This window comes from Pseudophryne corroboree, chromosome 12, assembly GCF_028390025.1.
Source record: "Pseudophryne corroboree isolate aPseCor3 chromosome 12, aPseCor3.hap2, whole genome shotgun sequence".
NCBI classification, from domain to species: Eukaryota; Metazoa; Chordata; class Amphibia; order Anura; family Myobatrachidae; genus Pseudophryne; species Pseudophryne corroboree.
In genome coordinates, this window is record NC_086455.1 from 7546436 (window position 1) to 7572467 (window position 26032).

Consider the following 26032-nt stretch of genomic DNA (forward strand, 5'->3'; position numbering starts at 1 on the left):
GGTGAGGCCGGCAGGTGTGTGTGAGTGCGTTTCGCCGCTGTGGGTGAGGCCGACAGGTGTGTGGGTGCGTGCGTTCCGCCGCTGTGGGTGAGGCCGGCAGGTGCGTGGGTGCGTGCGTTCCGCCGCTGTGGGTGAGACCGGCAGGTGTGTGGGTGCGTGCGTTCCGCCGCTGTGGGTGAGGCCGGCAGGTGTGTGGGTGCGTGCGTGCGTTCCGCCGCTGTGGGTGAGGCCGGCAGGTGTGTGGGTGCGTGCGTGTGTTCCGCCGCTGTGGGTGAGACCGGCAGGTGTGTGGGTGCGTGCGTTCCGCCGCTGTGGGTGAGGCCGGCAGGTGTGTGGGTGCGTGTGTTCCGCCGCTGTGGGTGAGGCCGGCAGGTGTGTGGGTGCGTGCGTTCCGCCGCTGTGGGTGAGGCCGGCAGGTGTGTGGGTGCGTGCGTTCCGCCGCTGTGGGTGAGGCCGGCAGGTGTGTGGGTGCGTGTGTTCCGCCGCTGTGGGTGAGGCCGGCAGGTGTGTGGGTGCATGCGTTCCGCCGCTGTGGGTGAGGCCGGCAGGTGTGTGGGTGAGGCCGGCAGGTGTGTGGGTGCGTGTGTTCCGCCGCTGTGGGTGAGACCGGCAGGTGTGTGGGTGCGTGCGTTCCACCACTGTGGGTGAGGCCGGCAGGTGTTTGGGTGCGTGCGTTCCGCCGCTGTGGGTGAGGCCGGCAGGTGTGTGGGTGCGTGTGTTCCGCCGCTGTGGGTGAGGCCGGCAGGTGTGTGGGTGCGTGTGTTCCGCCGCTGTGGGTGAGGCCGGCAGGTGTGTGGGTGCATGCGTTCCACCACTGTGGGTGAGGCCGGCAGGTGTGTGGGTGCATGCGTTCCGCCGCTGTGGGTGAGGCCGGCAGGTGTGTGGGTGAGGCCGGCAGGTGTGTGGGTGCATGCGTTCCGCCGCTGTGGGTGAGGCCGGCAGGTGTGTGGGTGCATGCGTTCCGCCGCTGTGGGTGAGGCCGGCAGGTGTGTGGGTGCGTGTGTTCCGCCGCTGTGGGTGAGACCGGCAGGTGTGTGGGTGCGTGTGTTCCGCCACTGTGGGTGAGGCCGGCAGGTGTGTGGGTGAGGCCGGCAGGTGTGTGGGTGCGTGTGTTCCGCCACTGTGGGTGAGGCCGGCAGGTGTGTGGGTGAGACCGGCAGGTGTGTGGGTGCGTGTGTTCCGCCACTGTGGGTGAGGCCGGCAGGTGTGTGGGTGAGGCCGGCAGGTGTGTGGGTGCGTGTGTTCCGCCGCTGTGGGTGAGGCCGGCAGGTGTGTGGGTGCGTGTGTTCCGCCGCTGTGGGTGAGGCCGGCAGGTGTGTGGGTGCGTGTGTTCCGCCACTGTGGGTGAGGCCGGCAGGTGTGTGGGTGAGGCCGGCAGGTGTTTGGGTGCGTGCGTTCCGCCGCTGTGGGTGAGGCCGGCAGGTGTGTGGGTGCATGCGTTCCGCCGCTGTGGGTGAGGCCGGCAGGTGTGTGGGTGCATGCGTTCCGCCGCTGTGGGTGAGGCCGGCAGGTGTTTGGGTGCGTGCGTTCCGCCGCTGTGGGTGAGGCCGGCAGGTGTGTGGGTGCATGCGTTCCGCCGCTGTGGGTGAGGCCGGCAGGTGTTTGGGTGCGTGCGTTCCGCCGCTGTGGGTGAGGCCGGCAGGTGTGTGGGTGCATGCGTTCCGCCGCTGTGGGTGAGGCCGGCAGGTGTGTGGGTGCATGCGTTCCGCCGCTGTGGGTGAGGCCGGCAGGTGTTTGGGTGAGGCCGGCAGATGTGTGGGTGCGTGTGTGCGTTCCGCCGCTGTGGGTGAGGCCGGCAGGTGTGTGGGTGCGTGCGTGCGTTCCGCCGCTGTGGGTGAGGCCGGCAGGTGTGTGGGTGTATGCGTTCCGCCGCTGTGGGTGAGGCCGGCAGGTGTGTGGGTGCATGCGTTCCGCCGCTGTGGGTGAGGCCGGCAGGTGTGTGGGTGCGTGTGTTCCGCCGCCGTGGGTGAGGCCGGCAGGTGTGTGGGTGCGTGTGTTCCGCCGCTGTGGGTGAGACCGGCAGGTGTGTGGGTGCGTGCGTTCCGCCGCTGTGGGTGAGGCCGGCAGGTGTGTGGGTGCATGCGTTCCACCACTGTGGGTGAGGCCGGCAGGTGTGTGGGTGAGGCCGGCAGGTGTGTGGGTGCGTGTGTTCCGCCGCTGTGGGTGAGGCCGGCAGGTGTGTGGGTGAGGCCGGCAGATGTGTGGGTGCGTGCGTTCCGCCGCCGTGGGTGAGGCCGGCAGATGTGTGGGTGCGTGCGTTCCGCCGCCGTGGGTGAGGCCGGCAGGTGTGTGGGTGCGTGTGTTCCGCCGCTGTGGGTGAGGCCGGCAGGTGTGTGGGTGAGGCCGGCAGATGTGTGGGTGCGTGCGTTCCGCCGCCGTGGGTGAGGCCGGCAGGTGTGTGGGTGCGTGCGTTCCGCCGCCGTGGGTGAGGCCGGCAGGTGTGTGGGTGCATGCGTTCCGCCGCCGTGGGTGAGGCCGGCAGGTGTGTGGGTGCATGCGTTCCGCCGCCGTGGGTGAGGCCGGCAGGTGTGTGGGTGCGTGTGTTCCGCCGCTGTGGGTGAGGCCGGCAGGTGTGTGGGTGAGGCCGGCAGATGTGTGGGTGCGTGCGTTCCGCCGCTGTGGGTGAGGCCGGCAGGTGTGTGGGTGCATGCGTTCCGCCGCCGTGGGTGAGGCCGGCAGGTGTGTGGGTGCATGTGTTCCGCCGCTGTGGGTGAGGCCGGCAGGTGTGTGGGTGAGGCCGGCAGATGTGTGGGTGCGTGCGTTCCGCCGCTGTGGGTGAGGCCGGCAGATGTGTGGGTGCGTGCGTTCCGCCGCCGTGGGTGAGGCCGGCAGATGTGTGGGTGAGGCCGGCAGATGTGTGGGTGCGTGCGTTCCGCCGCTGTGGGTGAGGCCGGCAGATGTGTGGGTGAGGCCGGCAGATGTGTGGGTGCGTGCGTTCCGCCGCTGTGGGTGAGGCCGGCAGGTGTGTGGGTGCATGCGTTCCGCCGCCGTGGGTGAGGCCGGCAGATGTGTGGGTGCGTGCGTTCCGCCGCCGTGGGTGAGGCTGGCAGATGTGTGGGTGCGTGCGTTCCGCCGCTGTGGGTGAGGCCGGCAGATGTGTGGGTGCATGCGTTCCGCCGCCGTGGGTGAGGCCGGCAGATGTGTGGGTGCGTGCGTTCCGCCGCTGTGGGTGAGGCCGGCAGATGTGTGGGTGAGGCCGGCAGATGTGTGGGTGCGTGTGTTCCGCCGCTGTGGGTGAGGCCGGCAGGTGTGTGGGTGAGGCCGGCAGGTGTGTGGGTGCGTGTGTTCCGCCGCTGTGGGTGAGGCCGGCAGGTGTGTGGGTGAGGCCGGCAGGTGTGTGGGTGCGTGTGTTCCGCCGCTGTGGGTGAGGCCGGCAGGTGTGTGGGTGCATGCGTTCCACCACTGTGGGTGAGGCCGGCAGGTGTGTGGGTGAGGCCGGCAGATGTGTGGGTGCGTGTGCGTTCCGCCGCCGTGGGTGAGGCCGGCAGATGTGTGGGTGCGTGCGTTCCGCCGCCGTGGGTGAGGCCGGCAGATGTGTGGGTGCGTGCGTTCTGCTGCTGTGGGGATCTGTATCACCTGTGTGGACAGAGCAATGTCAGTGTTTGCAGGACAGGGTAAAGGCCGAGGTGATGTAAACAAGCTGCAATCACAGCAGCCGCTGATAAGCCTGTTCCATGCTGGCTGTGACCTGGAGCCTCTACAGCGTGGACCTTGCACAGGTGTCAGCTGAATGTACTGACGCCATGTTTACTGAGATTGTGCGGCAGATAGCTTATTTACATGGAAGTGACTTTCTGCTGTTTCAGGATATCTGCCCTTAATACAGATTAAACACTTCTTCTCTATATGCTGCATGTAATTCTCAGTATTAGTGCCTCTGCATGGACAGACACATGCACAGTACCACTTCTCTTATTCTGTATGCTAGTCCCGATTCTCAGTTGCAGTTCTGTATGAACAGGTACCACTTCCATTGCTCTGTATGCTGAACGTAATTCTCATTATCAGTTCTTCAGTATGAGCAGCCACTTGCACAGTGCCACTTCCATTATTCTGTAAGATAGGTATAATTCTCATTATAATTTCTTCAGTATGGGCAGACACCTGCACAATACAGCTTCCATTATTCTGTATGCAATTCTCAGTGTCAGTTCTTCAGTACAAACACACACATGCACAGTACTACTTCAGTTATTCTGTAATTCTCAGTATCCGTTCTTGAGTATGAATAGATTTCTGCACAGTAATGCCTCCGTTATTCTGTATGATGGATGTAATTCTCAGTATCAGTTCTCAATATGAACATACACATGCACAGTACCACTTCCATTATTCTGTATGTAATTCTCAGTACAAATTCTTCCATGTGATCAGACACATACACAGTACCACTTCCATTATTCTGTATGCTAATCTCAGAATTGGTTATTCTTTATGATCAGACACCTGTACAGTACTACTTCCTGTATTCTGTATGCAGAATGTAATTCTCAGTATCACTTCCCTTGATCTGTAAACCTATTGTGTAATTCCTATTATCAGATCAGGTTGGGTCAGCTATAAGGGTGATTTTCTATTGCATTGACAGGAAAATAGTTATCAACGCAACTGGCTGAGCAAATAAAGCAATAGTCGTTTCTCCTCAAGTCCTCTCAAAATCTGACAGTGTTGGATACCTCTACACCTCAGGTCACACACGCGCAGTGATCTAGAAGCCCGTACGAATATCCAGTTTGAGTTTACAGTTAATAAAAAAAATTAACAAAAAAGAAGATAAAAATAGATATTATAACAAGCTGTAACAAATAATGATAGAAAATTGAATATATATCACTTTAGGGTAAAATTCTTTATGCAAAGAATAAACACTTTCACGGTGGCTGCCTCAATTCTGAGATAAGTGAGAAGTAAGTTACATGGGAATAAAGGATGTGCCTGGAAAGAAGTCTGGCTCTGATTTATATTTTAGTGGTGGTGGTTTAAATCCCAAATACAGACCCATTAATATCATTGCGTGCACAATAAATGTAATTCTTTCCCCATCATCATTAATTATCATATTTAGGGGTATATATATAACAGCACCGATCACCGCACCAGTGCAATCAGCCTGTGGTCTTAGATAGACATGGCTGATCACAGGCGCCAGCTCTCAACTCTGCTTTGTCTGTCAGAGCGGAGCCAGGGAACCAGAGGGAATCTGTGATAACACTATCTCAAGATAACGTTATTATCACAGGGCTCCCTCCAGTATTTTTTATTTTTTTTTGTAAATTCAACCATTTCACATTTCTTATTACAAGGATGAAAAGTGCAATCTGATTACTACAAAAATTTGATATTAAGGGCTTGGGGTAAAATGTTACAAATTATTTTCTAATTGCCGTTAGTACATTTCGGTGATACTAACATAATGTGAAACAGGTGGGAAAACAAAATGTTTTGCAAAAATAATATTGATAAATACGCTGGTTAGCCACTAGGTGGCAGAGAGATCCACAGTGGCTGGGAAGGTGCAGCTGCAATAAAGTGGAATAAAGCTCAGTCTGCTGGGAATACAACAGGCGCCTCTCCGCATCATTCCTAATTAAACGGTAAATTGGCTGATCGCTCAGTTGTGACAGAGATTAGAGTGAAAGCGCGTGGAACGGTCCCTGCAGGCAGCGGCAATGGGAACTCAATGAGCCGGATGGGGTGGGGGATTATAATAATAGTATAATATCATATATGTATAATCCTCATTTTATAGCAGGAAGAAGCGCTCCCGTTGCAGAGCGGAGACTGGAGCTGAATATGACGCGGATCTCCCAGGTCAGACTAATGACTCCATATCGCAGCGCAATCTAAATAATGGTCAGCATGGACTATATATAGATGACAACAGATACCAAGATTGAGGTGTTGTACTGTGCCGAGGCACCCAGAATAACAGCAGATACTGACTGCATACAGAACAACACATCAGGATATGCAGCACAGTTATATAAATGTAACAAACAAGAAGATATATCAGGAATTACATACAAAACAAGAGAAGTGGCACTGTGCATTTTGCGGTGCAGCAGACTAAAATCAGACTGGGAGAATTACATCTATATTTACAGAATTACAGATAATGAGACCTGCACCCAGTATTCAGAAGAAGGGAAGTGGTACTGTGTGGTTTCCTGTACACTCATGATAAAAGATACTGAGAACCACATCCAACAGTCATAACAAGGGAAGAGGTACTGTGCACTTGTCCATACACTTAGAACAGTAGAGATACAGAATTACGTCCAGCATTCAGAACAAGGGAAGTGGTAATGTACGGTTACTCATATATTTAGAATAACATATACTGAGAACAGCCTCCAATATGTATAACAAGGGAAGTGGTACTGTGCAGCCGTCCATACACTCAGAATATCAGATACAAAGAATTATGTCCAGCATTCAGAACTAGGGAAGTGGCACTGTGTGCAGTTGTCCATACATCCAGAGAGATACAAGAGATACTGTGCTAAGAATTACATCCAGCATACCATATTAGGGAAGTGGCACTGTGTGCGGTTGTCCACACATCCAGAGAGATACCAGAGATACTGTGCTAAGAATTACATCCAGCATACCATATTAGGGAAGTGGTACTGTGTGCAGTTGTCCACACATCCAGAGAGATACCAGAGATACTGTGCTAAGAATTACATCCAGCATACCATATTAGGGAAGTCGCACTGTGTGCGGTTGTCCACACATTGCGGATAAGAGACACTAAGAATTAAATCCAGTATACCATATAACGGAAGTGGCACTGTGTATTTGCACATACATGCAGAGTAAGCGGGTTTACGTGTAAAGCTCTCTTTGGCGCTGTAGCTAGCGCAATCAATAATTGTATAGGGGTAATTCTATATGCGCCACTAACTGGATCACCCACTACGGGGTCTATGTAGTAAGCCTTGGAGAGAGATAAAGTGCAGAAAGATAAAGTTCCTTCCCACCAGCTCCTAACTGTCATTTTTCTAACACAGCCTGTAGCATGACAGCGAGGAGCTGATTGGCTGGTACTTTATCTCTCTCTCTCTCCATGTTATTATCAGAGGGATTATCCAGCGTAATCTCCCCACAGCTCCTGGGTCTCTCTCTGTTCCAAGGACACACAAATTTCCAGATCAGTTGGCGCTTTCTGTGTAGGGAGTCTCCAGGGGCTGCGGAGAGATAAAAATAGTCCTATTGTAGCAGGTTCATCCGCAGCGGGGGGAGGCAGAGGCCGGTTATCATGTATCACGCAGCCGACGCTCCCCGCGTTGCTATTGGCTCTGAGAATTCACAAGACACAATACTACGCTCAGTGGGACCTCCACTTCCCATCCTAGAAAACATCCCAATGGCGCCCCCATGTGGCCAGGACAGTGGTGTTTCTGCTCAGTGTACTAAAATAAAAGTTATTCCCTACAAAAGTGAAATTACAATAAAAAAAAAATGTGTTTGGAGGTATTTTTCTTATTATATGAAACCAATCGGACGGCAAAACTGACTTTGAACCGCACGTATCTTTGTTGCGTCCCTGTAGGCTTGGTGCAATACAGTTGCTGTTTACGATCCTGCCATCTGGTTGGCTGAAAAAAAACAACGCAACTTGTGCGCATTTTACTTTGTGCATTTGCTCAGCATGAAACCTGCATTATATAGAGACGCGTTTTGTACTGAGCAAACCGGTTCTCAGGCTGAGATGGCGGGGGCAGATATTTTTCCCTATGCACAGCCGGCTTCCTGTCACTAAGCCCATAATGGAAACTGGGGGCAGTTTCTTAGGAGGTAGCTTTACTAAAACATAAAAAAAAAAATTGGGGGTGTTTTCCAATAGCAACCAGTCACATCCTTGGTATCACTTATCTTGCACAGGCTACAAAATGATAGCTGTAATATGATTGGTTGCCACATGGAAGTGTTGAAAACGGCAACCAAAAAGTGTCCCAGCCCCACGGCAGCCTATCAGATTATAGATATCATTAGTTTTATAGTTATTTCTAATAAAAATGAGGACTGGAACCTGATTGGTTGCTACAAGCAAAACCTCCACTTTGGTTGCTTTTAATAACCCTTCCACGTTTCCGACCACTCATATTCCAGCTATCATTTTGTTTCCTTTTCTAGATACGTGACAGCTACAATCTCATTGGTCGCGGCAACAATTCCATGTTTTCTTTTTAGACGCGTTTAGTCGGTCTGCCTCTTGGAGCCTCGGCGGGCTGATATTAGATGAGAAATAATAATCACAGCCAGAATAAATGCAAGCCGCGTGGAACTAGGAAACGTTTGCACGCCGGCCCCTTGTTGTGTAAGCACGGCGCCTTTTACTGCGGCATCAAGTGGTACTGTAGGTTCCTTGTTCCATTAATATTAATATTGTTAGTGATGACAAAGCAATGCTAGGCAGGTAACCACACTTTAATGGCTTTTTACAGCTCTTGAGTAGGTTACAATTACCCCGTCAGCGAGATGTATTAACTCCCAGCGCCCGCCTCCCACCCCCGCCACCCCCCCTTCCTCCATTGTCTATCTCACTATTCTCCCCCCTCATCTGGGCATTGTCCCATCCGAGAGAGGAGGGGAGCGCGGCCGTGGGGAGGATGGATGTTAATGTAGATGCTTTTAATCTCTCAGCCGAGCCGGCAGGAAGATCTGTTACAGCCCAATTGAAAAATCAATCTCGCTAATGACGGTGACAGACCGGTAAACAGCGACAAATCAATGTCAGCGCGGAGAATGGAACGTGTCAGGGATTACTTACGCACACGTGTAATACTTCATTCTTCCCGGTTGAGTGTTGTGTCTAAACAAACCCGGAGGTAGCGCTGATTTTATTAGCCTTTAATTGGCAGCTCTTATGGAAAGCTTTGTGCCGAATGTGCATCGTGAGCCTCCGGAGGCAGACGCCTAGGGCGCCAGGATTCAGGGGGCGCACCACTGCAGAGATGGGAGTCAATGTACTCAGCCTGGAGAGAGATAGAGTGGACGGTGATAAAAGTACCAGCCAATCAGCTACTAACTATCATTTTTCAAACAGCCTGTAACATGGTAGATTGGTACTTTATCTCTCTCCAAGGCCCAGTGCGTAGACCTAAGATCTCTGGCTGCGTACGTTCCTGTTGCTGGGGGGACTGTATCACCTGTGTGGACAGAGCAATGTCAGTATGTCAGTATTTACAGGACAGGCCAAAGGGCGAGGTCAGCAAACACCCCCAGGTTATTGCACAATGGCTGCAGTTGAATAAAATAAAACAAATGTTTACAATTGTAATTTCAGCCTCCAGTGCAGGTGTCCATACGCGGAGGGGTCATTCTTACTCCTAACCCGCCAGATAGTCTGAGGATTGCAAAAGGACATGAATCATTATTACTCCACACTGACTTACATATAGGTTACCCTAACGTAGACTAAGAGAGAGGCTGAAATTATATAACTTACATAGTGGGCACAGAATATACATTATAACGGGTGCTTAAACGATCACAGGTCTGCACTTATTTAAGGGCAGGGCACCTACAGAGGCACTGACACCTGGAGTCCCAGCACAATGACGCACTGACACTTGGGGTCCCAGCACAATGACGCACTGACACCTGGGTCCCAGGACAATGGTGCACTGACACCTGGAGTCCCAGCACAATGACGCTCTGACACCTGGAGACCCGGCACAATGACGCACTGACACCTGGGGTCCCGGCACAATGACGCACTGACACCTGGGGTCCCGGCACAATGACGCACTGACACCTGGGGTCCCGGCACAATGACGCACTGACACCTGGGGTCCCGGCACAATGACGCACTGACACCTGGGGTCCCGGCACAATGACGCACTGACACCTGGGGTCTCGGCACAATGACGCACTGACACCTGGGGACCCGGCACAATGACGCACTGACACCTGGGGTCCCGGCACAATGACGCACTGACACCTGGGGTCCCGGCACAATGACGCACTGACACCTGGGGTCCCGGCACAATGACGCACTGACACCTGGGGTCCCGGCACAATGACGCACTGACACCTGGGGTCCCTGCACAATGACGCACTGACACCTGGGGTCCCGGCACAATGACGCACTGACACCTGGGGACCCGGCACAATGACGCACTGACACCTGGGGTCCCGGCACAATGACGCACTGACACCTGGGGTCCCAGCACAATGACGCACTGACACCTGGGGTCCCAGCACAATGACGCACTGACACCTGGGCTCCCAGCACAATGACGCACTGACACCTGGGCTCCCAGCACAATGACGCACTGACACCTGGGGTCCCAGCACAATGACGCACTGACACCTGGGGTCCCAGCACAATGACGCACTGACACCTGGGCTCCCAGCACAATGACGCACTGACACCTGGGGTCCCAGCACAATGACGCACTTACACCTGGGGTCCCGGCACAATGACGCACTGACACCTGGGGTCCCGGCACAATGACGCACTGACACCTGGGGACCCGGCACAATGACGCACTTACACCTGGGGTCCCGGCACAATGACGAACTGACACCTGGGGTCCCGGCACAATGACGCACTGACACCTGGGGTCCCAGCACAATGACGCACTGACACCTGGGGTCCCAGCACAATGACGCACTGACACCTGGGGTCCCAGCACAATGACGCACTGACACCTGGGCTCCCAGCACAATGACGCACTGACACCTGGGGTCCCAGCACAATGACGCACTGACACCTGGGCTCCCAGCACAATGACGCACTGACACCTGGGGTCCCAGCACAATGACACACTGACACCTGGGGTCCCAGCTGACTAAGGACAATACTACCATATACATTACGCTGTACGTCCTCTTTTCCTCCCTGTATATATTGTGTAAACCTTCATGAAAGTCGCGGCTCGATAGTGTTGTTTTCTAGGTCATTTCACCAGTCAGGAGCAGGTGATAATAAAGCCTGGTAATTATCCTAATTATGCTACTTTTCCCCAGATAATAGTGTGATGAATCAGACGGTGCTATCGCTGCCATGAAAGGGTCTGACGGAACAAAGCCCAGCCCTGAGGACCCCCGCTTCCCTGAGTCTTTGTGGCAGTAACTACTGACACATAGCGACACAGTGTGCGAGCCGCCATTACACAGGGGGATCATCTATGCGGGACAGCTGAGGAACGCCGCAAAATAAGGATTAAATAAATAAAATTACTCATGAAAACAATTTCACAACTGAACAACTAATATAAACGGGGAAATATTTTCATTGTACCCTCGATGAACAGCGCAAAATGCTTTCAGATCTACCTAGCGTCCATCAAGGTGCGCAACTCCCCCCACAGAGGCTCCCAATGTGCGGAGAGGTGGGAGAAACTGTAGGGGATACTCCGCAGAAGAAATCAAAGTCCACCCTCTGCAGAATATATCACTATGTACCTGTCAGGAGGTAGATGGGACAGAGCAATGTTCTGCAGATCACTAGAGAGGACAGTAATGTAATAATCTACAGGATATATCACTATGTACCTGTCAGGGGGTGGACGGGACAGAGCAATGTCCTGCAGATCACTAGAGAGGTCAGTAATGTAATAATCTGCAGAGTATATCACTGTGTACCTGTCAGGGGGTAGATGGGACAGAGCAATGTTCTGCAGATCACTAGAGAGGTCAGTAATGTAATAATCTGCAGGATATATCACTATGTAGCTGTCAGGGGGTAGATGGGACAGAGCAATGTTCTGCAGATCACTAGAGGGGTCAGTAATGTAATAATCTGCAGGATATATCACTATGTACCTGTCAGGGGGTAGATGGGACAGAGCCAGAGCCGGCCCTAACCAATATGATGCCCTAGGCAAGATTTTGGCTGGTGCCCCCTAGCACCACCACTGGTTCCGCCTCTGACCTTGCACCTCTTTCCCAGCACCATCACCCCTCACCCATAGCAGTCCTTATTTTGGTGTTTGGACCCCCTTTTAAATAGGAACAGTTCACACATTTGGTGCTCAGCCCAAAAAGGGGGGTGTTTTTGCTGGCAAGGGGCATGGCCACTCAATAGTAACCCCAATTCCAATTACGCCACACAGTACTGCAATTTTATTCACATTTGATCATGCGATAGTGTCCATAATTCATATTACATCCCACAGTAGTATCACTTTACCTTATAAATGTTACTCCTCACAGTAGAGCCCCTTATTCACATTAGATCACACTGAATTGCTCCTTATTCACATTACACCAAACCCTATTGCTCTTTATTTACATTAGACGACACATTAGTGCCCTTTTTATACGCAACGTCACATAGTAGAGCACCTTATACACATAATGCCACACATTAGTAACACATTTATATACATAATTCCACACAGTAATGCCCCTTACACATGAGACACCTTATTAATGTCCTTATAAACATAATGTGCCTTACACATTATGACAACTTTATTAATGCCCTTTTACACATAATGTCCCTTACACATATGCCGCACATTATTAATGTCCTTATACACATAATGACACATAGTGCCCCCTACACATTATTAGTGCCCCTATACACATAATGACACACATACAGTAGTACCCTTTTACACATATGCCGCACATTATTAATGCCCTTATACACACAATGACACACATAGTGCCCCTTACACATATGTTGCACATTATTAATGCATTTTTACATGACACACATAATGCTCCTTACACATATTCCGAACACTACTGCACAACCAACCCACTCACATGCACACAGCACTCACACTGCCACTAACACTGGGACCTCTGCCTCTGCTTGGATACAGATGTGTCCTCATAAATCTTGCCTCAATGCTAACGTCGGGCACCTTTTTTTTTAATGAAAATGCATCTTATTTTTATTGCTCTGTGGCTAGGATGCACAAGCAGCTTCTACTGATTAAAATGATATGCAGCATGCCAATATACTGTGTGAGACTGCAGCTGTATCTGCACATGAAATGGTACACACAGAATATAGGCATGCCGCATATAATTTTAATCAGCAGAAGCTGCTGATGCCCCTAGGCATATCAAATGCCCTAGGCAATTGCCTAGTTTGCCTATACCTATGTCTGGCTCTGGACAGAGCAATATTCTGCCGATCACTAGAGAGGTCAGTAATGTAATAATCTGCAGAGTATATCACTATGTACCTGTCAGGGGGTAGATGGGACAGAGCAATGTTCTGCAGATCACTAGAGAGGTCAGTAATGTAATAATCTGCAAAATATATCACTATGTACCTGTCAGGGGGTAGATGGGACAGAGCAATGTTCTGCAGATCACTAGAGAGGTCAGTAATGTAATAATCTGCAGGATATATCACTATGTACATGTCAGGAGGTAGATGGGACAGAGCAATGTTCTGCAGATCACTAGAGAGGCCAGTAATGTAATAATCTGCAGGATATATCGCTATGTACCTGTCAGGGGGTGGATGGGACAGAGCAATGTTCTGCAGGTCACTAGAGAGATAAGTAATGTAATAACCTGCAGGATATATCACTATGTACCTGTCAGGGGGTAGATGGGACAGAGCAATGTTCTGCAGATGTCTAGAGAGGCCAGTAATGTAATAATCTGCAGAATATATCACTATGTACCCACCATAAATGAAGACATAAGCCCAGGAGCAGAGCATTGGGTCATGTTGGGAGGTGTAAGGTGGCAGAGGCCGGCAGTGAGTATCACCCAGCTGCACACAGGGTAAGAGTCAGTCTCAGGGGGCGCTCCGTCCGGCTACAGTCTGTGTAGAGGTGGGGGGGGGGGGGCTTAGCACTGCGTTGGTGAATCTATCAGTAAGAGGCAGCTCTCCGCTCCGCCAGCCCACGTAGAGCTGCAGGGTGGCAGTGGTGGTGTGCAGTGAGGATGGAGGAGCTGAGAGTGGGTTACCCCCATACCTGCAGCACGGAGGAGATATAGATCTAGCGAGCTCAGACGAGAGAGAGAGAGAGAGAGAGAGAGAAAGGAGGGGCAACTATTATCTGCAATGAATGAATGACCTCTAACATGGGCAGGCTGCAGATCTCCACCAGCATTCCAGCCTAGGACACCACCACCACCCTCTGGCTCTCCTAGGGGCATCAGCTGCTGGCATTGCCAGCCTGGGAGTAGCAGCCGGCGGCCAGGGGCACAGTGCCACTGCAGACTGGTAAGTTATCTGGTTGCGTTGTCTTTATGCTGCAGAGTGATGGAGCGTCTCATGCAGCTGCTCCCGGGAACGCTGCACCACTCGGGAAGCTGGGGGGACGCCTGCACAGGCAAGGGTTAATGGGCTGTGCTGGCTGGGAGAGTGGTGGACGCAGGGAGCAGGGTGCCGGCCAGAGTAGGTAACTTGCATTGTGTATTGTATATATATGTGTGGGTGGGTGTTAGAGTTTGGGGGGTTGTGTATGAAGTAGCGTTAGGTTCATCTCTGAACATCTCCCCTCCCTCACTGCGTCCACTCTAGAATGCAAGCTCTTGAGAGCAGAGCCCTCTCTCCTTCTGTGGGCCCCACGTAGTTATGGAATCTGGATTATAATTATATATACTTGTAAAGTTGGTATCTGGTCTGTAACTGTCCTGTCTGATCACACAAGTACTACGTAGTTTTGCTGTATGTTCCATCCACTATGCACAGTGCTACAGGACCCTTGTTGTGACGTATTAATAAAAGATCATTATAATATGGCCCAGATTTATCAAGCCTTGGAGAGTGATAAAGTGTTTTAACCCTGGATGTACAAGATCGATTCAGTTCAATTTCCAGCGATTTGAAGTCGATAAAACAAAACGATGGAAATGGACCCTTAGTAAACATACCCCTAGATGTCTGAAGGGGAGTTTTTGGTGTCTTTAACCCCCTCTTTGTTGAGAAATACAGCTTGAGATAGGGGAGTGCAAAGTGCAGCTGCTGCAATGGCACCTGTCGCCAACAGATGGCGATGGAGAAGCAAATTAGAAGAAAACTTATTTGCGCTGGGTGAATATAATATCTTGTAATAGGGATATACGATATGAAGTCTCATTCTACAGCCTGGTGCTTTTATATGGCCAGAGAAATCCCTGATGGATACTTTTAGCATTTGCAGTAGGGCGTGCAACCCTGCACATCCCACAATTTCACCTATCTATAGATTGTGTATAACACATGGCTAGCACAATCTTACTTATCTAATCTCCCTGCGTAGTGCAGACAGCCAGTTCTTGATGCCACTGGCATGCTATGCAAATGAGCGAGATGGGCGTATTGCCTGGTGTGGCTGCCCTCATGGGTTCCTATCCCTAGATCTAGAAGGTGGTGTATCCCTGAGGCTCCCACCAGACCAGAACCTCCGATGTCCGATGTGGGTGAAGCTTCGGCGGATCGATGGCAAGAAACCATCGGTGGTGATCCATCAATGGTCTGCACCATCGATGACCATCACACACACACACAGTGCAGGCGGCGACTCTCATCTAGTGGGAGGGAGGTTTGAAATAGCCGACACACCTGGAGGGTCAGCCCTAGCCAACAACCCCTGAGGGTTAGGGTAGGGAAGGAGAGAGGGGTAAAATACTTACCCCTGTCCGTTGCTGGAATTCTCACTGTTGGGATGCCGCGGTTGGTCATGCGACCACCGGCATTTCATACCCAACCCGGAGGGAGAGCCGGGCAAGTGGTGGCCAATCAGGGAAGGGGACTGAGTATGTTCTGCATGGTGCCACCTTCTCTGCCATTAATGGCAAAACTATCAACCAATGGTGGCAAACCATCGATAGCTGATAATCATCGATGATCAATGGCCATCCCTACATGCAACAACAGGGGGTCTGAAGACCCTTGCGCGCAAAGGACCCTTTTTGTTCCTGGGGGTGGGGGGTAAAGGGTAGTGATTTTTGGATCTATCCTTATTGATTCGTCATGCCTCCAGAATGGATCCCTACCCCCTCCCAAAAGAGTGCTTTATCGGGCATGAAGAGTGATCTTTCCGACAGATCAACCTCCGATGGCCAACCCTAAGCAGCGTTCCTAGCTTTTAGTAAAAAATGAAAAGAAATGGGATAGCCACATCAGGGTCTGATGTTTTAGAAGACCCTGACGTGTAATTCTGTTAGATACAGTAACAGCAGCGTAATCCGTAGGGATATTACCGGAGCCTAATTAACAAGTAACCATTCCATTACCTGCTGGACCGGTCATTAAACAATCAATTACTAGGATCCTAAAACTCAGATCTATGTAATTTCCAGCCGACGGGACAATGCAAGTCTTTCGTATTCCCTGGCACGATTAGCCGGCTGCCTCTACTGCGCACCAAGTATAACACTGAAGGAAGACCCCAATACCCCCTTATGGTTGTGCACCCCCCCGACTGTGCAGAGTCTATAAGGCATAAGATGTGATATATTAGTAACTAGATGCAGCCCTGACTCCTGGCTGATGCGTCATAGAACGTGGGCTTTCAGGAGACACGCACATTGCTGTAAATGAAACACCAGCAGAGTGACATTATCGCACAATAGTGGCAGGGACCCACACACGGCAGCCCCCTCCCCTGACTCTGTTACACTATAAATACACCATCAGCTCCCGGCTTCAGAGGTGAAATTATTCATTTTCAGGTTTTTTTCACAGTAATATAAACTGCATATTAATGTCACACACCCGGATGTCGCCAATGCTTTCCCTGTCCTTCGCCGCTGTCTGCGAATCCCATTTGGCACATTTACCATCTGTTATCTTGCACTTATTCCAGAACAGGCATTTGTCACCATACAGTGCCTTGTTAAAGTATTCACCCCCCTTTGCAATTTTCAGATTTTGTTGCCTCACAACCTGTAATTAAAATAGATTGTTTGAAGGTTTCCATCATATCATTCACAGAACATGGCTACAACTTTGAAGATGTTTTTTTTATTTTATTGTGGAACAAACAACAAATAGGACAAAATAACAGAAAACGTCAGCGTGCATAACTATTCATCACCCCCCTACAGTCAGTACTTTGTAGAGCCATCTTTTGCGGCAATTACAGCTGCAAGTGGCTTTGGATAAGTCTCTATGAGCTTGCCACATCTTGCCACTAGGATTTTTGCCCGTTCCTCAAGGCAAAACTGCTCCAGCTCCTCCATGTTGGATGGTTTCCGCTTGAGAACAGCAATCTTCAAGTCTGACCACAGATTCTCAATTGGATTGAGATCTTGGCTTTGACTAGGCCATTCCAACACATTTAAATGTTTCCCCTTAAACCACTCGAGTGTTGCTTTAGCAGTATGCTTCGGGTTCTGCTGGAAAGTGAACCTCTGTCCCAGTCTCAAATCACAGGCAGACTGAAACAGATTTTGCTCAAGAATATCCCTGTATTTAGCACCATCCATCTTTCCCTCAACTCGAAACAGTTTCCAAGTCCTTGCTGCTGAAAACCATCCCCACAGAATGATGCTGCCACCACCATGTTTCACTGTGGGTATGGCGTTCTTGGGGTGATGGGATGTGTTGGGTTTGCGCCAGACATAGCTTTTTCCTTGGTGGCTGAAAAGTTCAACTTTATTCTCATCTGACCAAAGCACCTTCCTCCATACGTTTGGGAGGTCGTCCACATGCCTTTTGGCAAACTCAAATCGTGCCTTCTTATTTTTAACACTAAGTAATTGCTTTTTTTCTGGCCACTCTTCCATAAAGCCCAGCTCTATGGAGTGTACGGCTTATTGTGGTCACATGCGCACAATCTACACCAGTCTCTGCTGTGGAACTCTGCAGCTCCTTCAGGGTTACCTTTGGTCTCTGTGCTGCCTCTCTGATTAATGCTCCTTGCCCGGTCTGTGAGTTCTGGTGGCCGGCCCTCTCTTGGCAGGTTTGTTGTGGTACCATGTTCTTTCCATTTTAAGGTGATGGATTTGCTGGTGCTCCGGGGGATCATCAAAGATTTGGATATTTTTTTTATAACCCAACCCTGACTTGTTCTTCTCAACAACTTTGTCCCTGACTTGTTTGGAGAGCTCCTTGGTCTTCATTGTGTGATGCCTCTTGCTTAGTGGTGCTGCAGCCTCTGGGGAGTTTCAGAAAAGGTGTGTTTATACTGACAGATCATGTGACACTTAGATTGCACACAGGTGGACTTCATTTCACCAATTATATGACTTTTGAAGGTAATTGGTTGCACCAGAACTTTTGAGGGGCTTCATACCAATTTTCAAATTTGTATTTATAAATCTGTAACAAAGTAGGTAAAAAGCAAAGGGGGGGGGGGACGTCAGAATACTTTAGCAAGGCACTGTAGGTTCTAGCAGATTTTTAAAAGGATTCTATGATTAGAGATGATTAAGTGCCAGACCCTGAGACGGGAGCAGTGAAAATAAGCAGGTAACTTTACACCTGGACAAACCCTGCTGCATCGTAAGGGGGACACATGCAGAAATCCCAGACTAAAGGGCCCTACACACTGGCCGATCCGCCGCCGAGCTGCCCGACGGCGGTTCCGTCGACGAGTGACCTGGCGGCAGGGGGGGCAGTGACGGGGGGAGTGAAGTTTCTTCACTCCCCCCGTCACGCGGCTCCATTGAAATGCAGGCCAATATGGACGAGATCGTCCATATTGGCCTGCATGCACAGCCGACGGAGGACCAGCGATGAACGAGCGCGGGGCCGCGCATCATTCATCGCTGGTGCCTCCACACTGAAAGATATGAACGAGTTCTCGTTCATTTATAAACGAGATCGTTCATATCTTTCAAACAAATCGGCCAGTGTGTAGGGCCTATAAGACACAACCTCGGGATTAAGGGGGTAATTCAAAGTTGATCGCAGCAGCAAAGTTGTTAGCAGTTGGGCAAAACCATGTGCAGTGCAGGTGGGGCAGATGTAACATGTGCAGAGAGAGTTAGATTTGGGTGGGTTATATTGTTACTGTGCAGGGTAAATACTGGCTGCTTTATTTTTACACAGCAATTTAGATTTCAGTTTGAACACTCCCAACGCCCCGTAACGCCTTCCTCCTGTCAATCTTCTTGCGGTCGCAGCTGCGATCGCTTTCTCCGTTCGTGGCGTCGCTGCGCCAGGCAACGACGCACCTGTGTAATACGGCCGCCGTGCATGCGCAGTTCCGACTCGATCGCACGGCTGCGAAGAAGTGCAGCGTGCGATCGGGTCATAATGACCCCCATGGTTTTGCTAACAAATTTGCTGCTGCGATCAACTCTGAATTAGGCCCCAAGTCCCAGGTTCCCAACCCTGCTCCCGACCGGGGTCACAGAGCGGAGGCCTGGGAATTTGCCAGCTGCTAGACCCGGCATATTTTGGGTCACGTGTCTGAAAGGGGCTTGTTTCTGCACGCAGGGTAAATACTGGCTGCTTCTGCATGCAGCCCACACATACTGTACTAGACACTACAATGTAGATCTGAGCTAGAACACGGCCCTCCCACATCTGCACCTGCAGGGCAGCACGGTGTTACCCAGGGGTAAAACTTACTTGATGTCTCAGCTTTGCACCATACTTATCTACTATCCTGCAAGTTGTGGGAGAGTCCCGATTTTTCCAGTAGGCATCGGCACCCATGGTAGAGTAACCAGATCTGCCGCATCCCGACGCTCCCTAGTGGTGCGGCAGTATGAGGAGATGATAACAGGAATTCACGTCACCGTATGGAGAGGGGCAGGGCTAAGTGACATCAATTTGTGCCAATGAGTCCCGTCCGCTCTCCGTGGACCCACAAATTGGTGTGGCAGGGCCTAGTGATGTGGCACAAGCCGCCTCTCTGCCATAGTTAGCATAGACCCCAGATAGAGATCACCCACCAGGGCGAGTTTGTGTCCTCCCGAAAGCTGCGATATGCGATAACATTTATTTTTCTTTCAGTTTTGCACAGGACTATCTGCAGAAGCGGACAGCTCCTTTTATTCTCCACCGGCAAGCCATCCACCGGGAAAAGACGTGATCAAAGAGCAGACAATAGGCATCATGTCTCTATTGGGACATTACACTGGCTAATTGGGAAATAATGTCCAACAGAAGAGACACGATGAAGCCTGGGAGACTGGCTGACCTGCCCGAGGAGATGACAAATGCGCCGAGGCTACAGGTTCGGAGCTGACAGTTGCACAGTGACGACGAACAGCACAGTCTGTTAAGATATACATGTGGGCACCGGAGACACTAAAGATGATCCAGGCAAGAGGAATAGAACCCAGGTGCATGCTGGTCAGTAAGGATAGAAAATGTCTATCTTGTCATCATGGTGGACATACTCTGTGAAGGTCCAGCGCCGAACCGCTCTCAGGTCTCTCGGTGAGGAGATTTGGCATCTATGTTTTGGAGCTGCCATACACAATGCTTTTACCCGCTGATGAGCTGGATGTACGCATTTCGTCATTGGTAAGGTCCCCTCCGAGAAGTCCAAGATGAACATGAGTGGCCAAGTGATGGGAGGTGGGTCGGCTGGTTTTCTAGGCCTCTGCGTATTCAGAGGTCTCAACCTCAGCTGCATCCATATTAACGACCTGGAAAAACCGCACAGACCCAACATAACTCTGGTCAACGAAGACCACTTTGTGCTGCCCACCTTCTCCATGGCTGCCAAGGTGCGCGTGGCCATCACCTGCGTCCTCTTCATCTCCTCCGCCTGCTTCAACTTGGTCACGCTGTGGACAATCACTCACAAGTACAGGAAGAAGTCGCACATCCGCATCCTCATCATCAACCTGGTGGCGGCCGACTTGCTCATCACGTTTGTGGTGATGCCGCTGGACGCGGTATGGAACGTCACCATCCAGTGGTACGCCGGGGACGTGGCCTGCCGGATCCTGATGTTCCTCAAGCTGGTGGCCATGTACTCTTCTGCCTTTGTCACCGTGGTGATTAGTCTCGACCGCCACGCCGCCATCCTAAACCCACTGGGGATAGGAGATGCAAAGAAGAAGAACAAGGTCATGCTGTCCGTGGCCTGGACTCTGAGCCTTCTGCTGGCTACCCCACAGGTAGGTCACTCCAGGTCTGAGGATTCAGAGGTGGTTAGCCGAGCCATTATAAGTCACAGCAGGTCATTGCTTTGTGAAATGTATTAGCAAAAAATTGATTCCTACAATTTCAATGCATCCACCTAACTCCTACTGTCGCCCCTTCCCCAGCTCTTTGTGTTCCATACGGTCAGCAGATCGCAGCCGGTGCACTTTGTCCAGTGCGCCACGGTGGGCAGTTTCCAGGAACACTGGCAGGAGACGCTGTACAACATGTTCACCTTCTGCTTCCTCTTCCTGCTACCGCTCCTCATCATGCTCTTCTGCTACACCCGCATCCTCATAGAGATCTCTCGCAAGATGAAGAAGGCCTGTGGTGAGTGGTGGCTACTTGGAGTGCGTCACTGAATGCATAGCGCTTTCTCAGCTCCGTAGGTGGACCCAACTAGCAAGTTTTAGCAAACAGCGCAAGCACGGTACCCAATATATGCATCATTGTGTATCTCATGGCGATTCCAAGTCAGGCGGTTCTCCACCGTTCTCTCCGTCTGTGGGCATCAATACAGTCGTATGCAGGAGAAGCGGCTTATGGGTGTATAGGCCAGAGTTGGGTCCTATTCTGAATGGTGCATATGCCCAGGGGACGCTTGTATGGGGGTAGGTGTAAGTCAGTGTCCTGTTGATGGATGCGGACAGAATCACAGAAGGCGCTGCGACTAAACGTGCGAAGGCGTGCGTACACCAGCAATAGCACATAGCTACTGACTTCCAGATGGTGGGGGTGGGGGCGTGGCTCAATATTAAGAACAGTGTGGGGGCGTGGCTACATGTACGTGACACAGCCACAGAGGGTATGCAGGAGCGAGGCTACGTGATCGCATCATAGTGGCCACGCCCCTGCAATACAATGCTGAGATTACTGCTACTGTACAGCGGGGTGGGTGCGGCTACGATCGGCAAGAATTGCGTCATCGGGATCCAAGTCCGACCACTTCACTGGCAGCCTGGTGCCGGCTCTGGGAAACTTGCCCGCTCGTACAGGGGGCCGGGAGGGAAACCCGATTTTCTGGAGCCTCCGGGCCGTTCCAGGAGAGTAGGCAACCATGCAATAGCATATGGAGCCAAGGATGCTTGCAGCGGCCGTACGGACTTGCTGCCGCTTTGCATGTGACTCAGGGGTATATTTACTAAAGTGCGGGTTTTCAAATGTAGAGATGTTGCCCATAGCAACCAGATTGTGGCAATAATCTTCTAGAAGGTGCTAGATAAATGATAAGTAGAATCTGGTTGCTATGGGTAACTCCTCCACATTTGAACCCCTGCACTTTAGTAAATATCTGCATTTCCATAGAAAAAGTTTGGGCGGTTGTTGAAGCACTACTTATAAAGAAATGTATCATACCATATAAAGGGGACACGTGAAGTTGTTGCTCATGGAGATTGTACTAGATAATTGTTAGCTAATCTGATTGGTTGCTGTGGGCAACAGCTCTCCTTGTCCTCTGTAGAATAAGGTTTGATACATCTCCCCCTGAGATTGCTGAACGGCCCGGGCTCCTCTGCCTGTACAGTGTCGGAGATACACATGATCAAACTTAGAAAACTCCCTTTGACAACTAAAATATCAGCAGCGGAAAGCTGTAAGACGCAGGGATGGGGCTCTCAGGGGCACGCATAGTGTTTATGTATATCTTTATTGGTTCTATAACTTTTGAACTTTTCCTGTCTCCATAACTCTACCCAAAACTGAAAAAAAGAGATGTTTTAGGGGTAATTAGGTGACTTAATGTAAAAATACAAAGTTTTTACTTACCGACTTAGTGGATCCAGCAATCTGATCAGGTATGGGACTCTAGGTAGACACCAATTAGGTTGATACCCATTGGTCGACAGTGGATAGGTCGACACTAGAAATAGGACACGGCCATTAGGTCAACATAAAAAAAGGTCAACATGAGTTTTTTTATGTTTTTTTGGTGTTGTTTTCTCCGTCAAGTGACCGGGAACCCCAATTAGTGCGCCGCGTCCCCTTGCATGGCTCGCAAGCTGCGGGCGAGGTTACTGTACCCAGTTGTAATCCACTTGGATCGTAAAGTATGAAAAACTCATGTCCCCCGTGTTCAAGTCAACCTAATAACCGTGTCGACCTATCCACTATCGACCAATGGGTGTCGACCTAAAGTCCGGAGGCCATCTGATCTTTAACTGTTGTCTTGTACAGGTAAAAAAGCTGATACTGCAGTTTGCTGAGCTGCTGTGACATCACTGCCCATGTGAGAAGCTGAGGCTGCACGCAGTACATTTGTGCAGAGCAAGTCTACAAGGCTGTCACTCACACTCTGCCTGCTCATTAAAGACAACCACCTCCCTCCTAATACGGCTACACACTGCAGGCATCAAAGAGCATGTGGCGGCCATATTTATAGAAGCATAAAACATATTAATAATAGTAATATACAGCCTTTGAAATATATGAATGCCAGACAGTGGCTTTAATTACCTTTTAAGGGACTCATTTGAGAGGCTCTGGCCAAAGCTTATGTACAGATATTGCACTAGTGACACCCCAGATCTCACAGAAGGCTATGTCATTGTGTGTTCTTCTTTCCAGGTTCTTCTAGTGAAATCAACCTCCGACGCTCGTACAACAACATTCCCCGAGCCCGGATGAGGACTTTTAAGATGTCGTTAGTGATTGTGTTGACGTTCATCGTGTGCTGGACACCATACTACCTCCTTGGAATCTGGTACTGGTTCTCCCCAGAGATGCTGACCCGGCGCAAGGTCCCGCCGTCGCTGAGCCACATCCTCTTCCTTTTTGGTCTTTTCAACACATGCCTGGACCCAATCATCTACGGCCTCTTTACCATACACTTCAGCCGAGAGGTCAGAAGGGTCTGCCGGTGCCACGCCCAGGGAAAGGACAACGACGCGGCTTCTTTGGGCACCGGCTCCTTCCGGACCTCCACCGCTGCGGTGTCCTTGAAGAAGTCCACTGGGGCTTCCAGAGTTTCCTGCAAACTTGACCTAGAAGTCACTGGGGTTGGTCTACATTCAGGTAAAAGTGACCATCACAAAAGGAAAGTTGTGGAGAGTTTCATGTGAGGAGCAGAAGGAGTGGTTATCCCGAGACAATCCGACGAACGAATCAGGTGACCAGGGTTTGGCGGTCGCTGCAGGGCACAGATGGAAGGCTTGCCCATCCCACTGCCAGTAGATACTCCAAACGCACACAGGGCCGAGCATTAAGCATCGCACAATGTTGTTACAGACACAATTTGCCTTAGACCTAATACGAGATGATCCATTACATTTCATTTCAACCATATGGTTCCCAGTTTTAGTTACTCATGGCCGTAGATAGCGCTACCATCCATGGTCGATGATTTTTAGCCCCATCGGCAGTAAAACATTGATGAATAAGGACTGTACATGTACAGACTGGAAAAACACGCCGCAAACAATGTTTTCAACTTGCCATCGGCCATAAACCATCAACTGTTGCAAAACCATCGATGGTCGATGTCCATCCCTAGTTGTAGTCACTTCAAACACCGGGTGAAAAGCCTCGCACTTGAGGTCCAGCAGTGAAACCCCGGTCATTCTTTTTAAGAGAAATCCTACTAGTGGAATCTTCCTGGGCCTATATTCACTTGTATTTTTCTGTAAATGTTCAGTAAAAGACTTTAGTACAGATTGTTCTGCAAAATATGGGTCAATTTTCTATGTATTTGTTTATTTCCATGAGAGGGGTGCAGGAGCCACATTGGTGGTGTGCGCCAATATCACACAAAATAGTGCCCAACAGAACAGAGCCACCTAGTGGCCAGAACAGACTCCTGCAAGACATATCCAAATAGTGACCCGAATAGACTCCTGCAGAACAGAACGTGACTGGATAGGCTGCATTCTTAGTGATGTCACTGGCTGCTAGTGACTGGATAGGCTGCATTCTCAGTGATGTTACTGGTTCCTAGTGACTGGATAGGCTGCACTCTGTGATGTTACTGGTTCCTAGTGACTGGATAGGCTGCGCTCTCAGTGATGTTACTGGTTCCTAGTGACTGGATAGGCTGCACTCTCCGTGATGTCACTGGCACCTAGTGACTGGATAGGCTGCACTCTCAGTGATGTCACTGGCACCTAGTGACTGGATAGGCTGCACTCTCAGTGATGTCACTGGCACCTAGTGACTGGATAGGCTGCACTCTCAGTGATGTCACTGGCTCCTAGTGACTGGATAGGCTGCACTCTCAGTGATGTTACTGGTTCCTAGTGACTGGATAGGCTGCGCTCTCAGTGATGTTACTGGTTCCTAGTGACTGGATAGGCTGCACTCTCAGTGATGTCACTGGCACCTAGTGACTGGATAGGCTGCACTCTCAGTGATGTCACTGGCACCTAGTGACTGGATAGGCTGCACTCTCAGTGATGTCACTGGCACCTAGTGACTGGATAGGCTGCACTCTCAGTGATGTCACTGGCTCCTAGTGACTGGATAGGCTGCACTCTCAGTGATGTTACTGGTTCCTAGTGACAGAATAGGCTGCACTCTCAGTGACATCATTGGCTCCTAGTGATTGGATAAGCTGCATTCTTAGTGATGTCACTGGTTCCTAGTGACTGGATAGGCTGCATTCTCAGTGATGTCACTGGCTCCTAGTGACTGGATAGGCTGCGCTCTCAGTGATGTCACTGGCTCCTAGTGACTGGATAGGCTGCGCTCTCAGTGATGTCACTGGCTCCCAGTGACTGGATAGGCTGCGCTCTCACTGATGTCACTGGCTCCCAGTGACTGGATAGGCTGCGCTCTCAGTGATGTCACTGGCTCCTAGTGACTGGATAGGCTGCGCTCTCAGTGATGTCACTAGCTCCCTGTGACTGGATAGGCTGCGCTCTCAGTGATGTCACTGGCACCTAGTGATGGGTTAGGCTGCATTCTGACAAATATTATTATTGAATCATGCAAAATGGCCACATCCACTGTAGGTGACACAAATTAAAACATCTTTTCGGTATGAAACATAAAGGCAAAATACAGTGCAGTGTTACACTATCACTCCACTGCAGCTATTAAAATGATTCCTTCCAATCACTCCCTTTCAGACCG

At 50.7% G+C, this 26032-nt stretch overlaps 1 protein-coding gene and 1 long non-coding RNA gene across 2 annotated transcripts; both read left to right on the forward strand.

The window, feature by feature from the left end:
- Positions 1 to 5537: 5537 nt before the first annotated feature.
- Positions 5538 to 11368, forward strand: LOC134980916 (uncharacterized). Its single transcript, XR_010190487.1, has 3 exons — positions 5538 to 5594; positions 5750 to 5811; positions 10981 to 11368. It is a non-coding gene; the product is annotated as an uncharacterized LOC134980916 (long non-coding RNA).
- Positions 11369 to 13773: 2405 nt separating this feature from the next.
- Positions 13774 to 24616, forward strand: LOC134980166 (gonadotropin-releasing hormone II receptor-like). Its single transcript, XM_063946854.1, has 4 exons — positions 13774 to 14155; positions 19826 to 20943; positions 21094 to 21298; positions 23534 to 24616. Exons 2-4 carry the CDS (start codon positions 20368 to 20370, stop codon positions 24025 to 24027), a joined length of 1275 nt encoding a protein of 424 aa, XP_063802924.1. The 5' UTR covers positions 13774 to 14155; positions 19826 to 20367; the 3' UTR covers positions 24028 to 24616.
- Positions 24617 to 26032: the final 1416 nt, after the last annotated feature.

Coding starts and splice junctions, on each gene's coding strand:
- LOC134980166 (XM_063946854.1), top strand. CDS start 20,368: ATGAACATGAGTGGCCAAGTGATGGGAGGTGGGTCGGCTGGTTTTCTA. Junction 20,944..21,093: donor TTCTGCTGGCTACCCCACAG/GTAGGTCACTCC, acceptor CCCCTTCCCCAG/CTCTTTGTGTTCCATACGGT. Junction 21,299..23,533: donor CAAGATGAAGAAGGCCTGTG/GTGAGTGGTGGC, acceptor TCTTCTTTCCAG/GTTCTTCTAGTGAAATCAAC.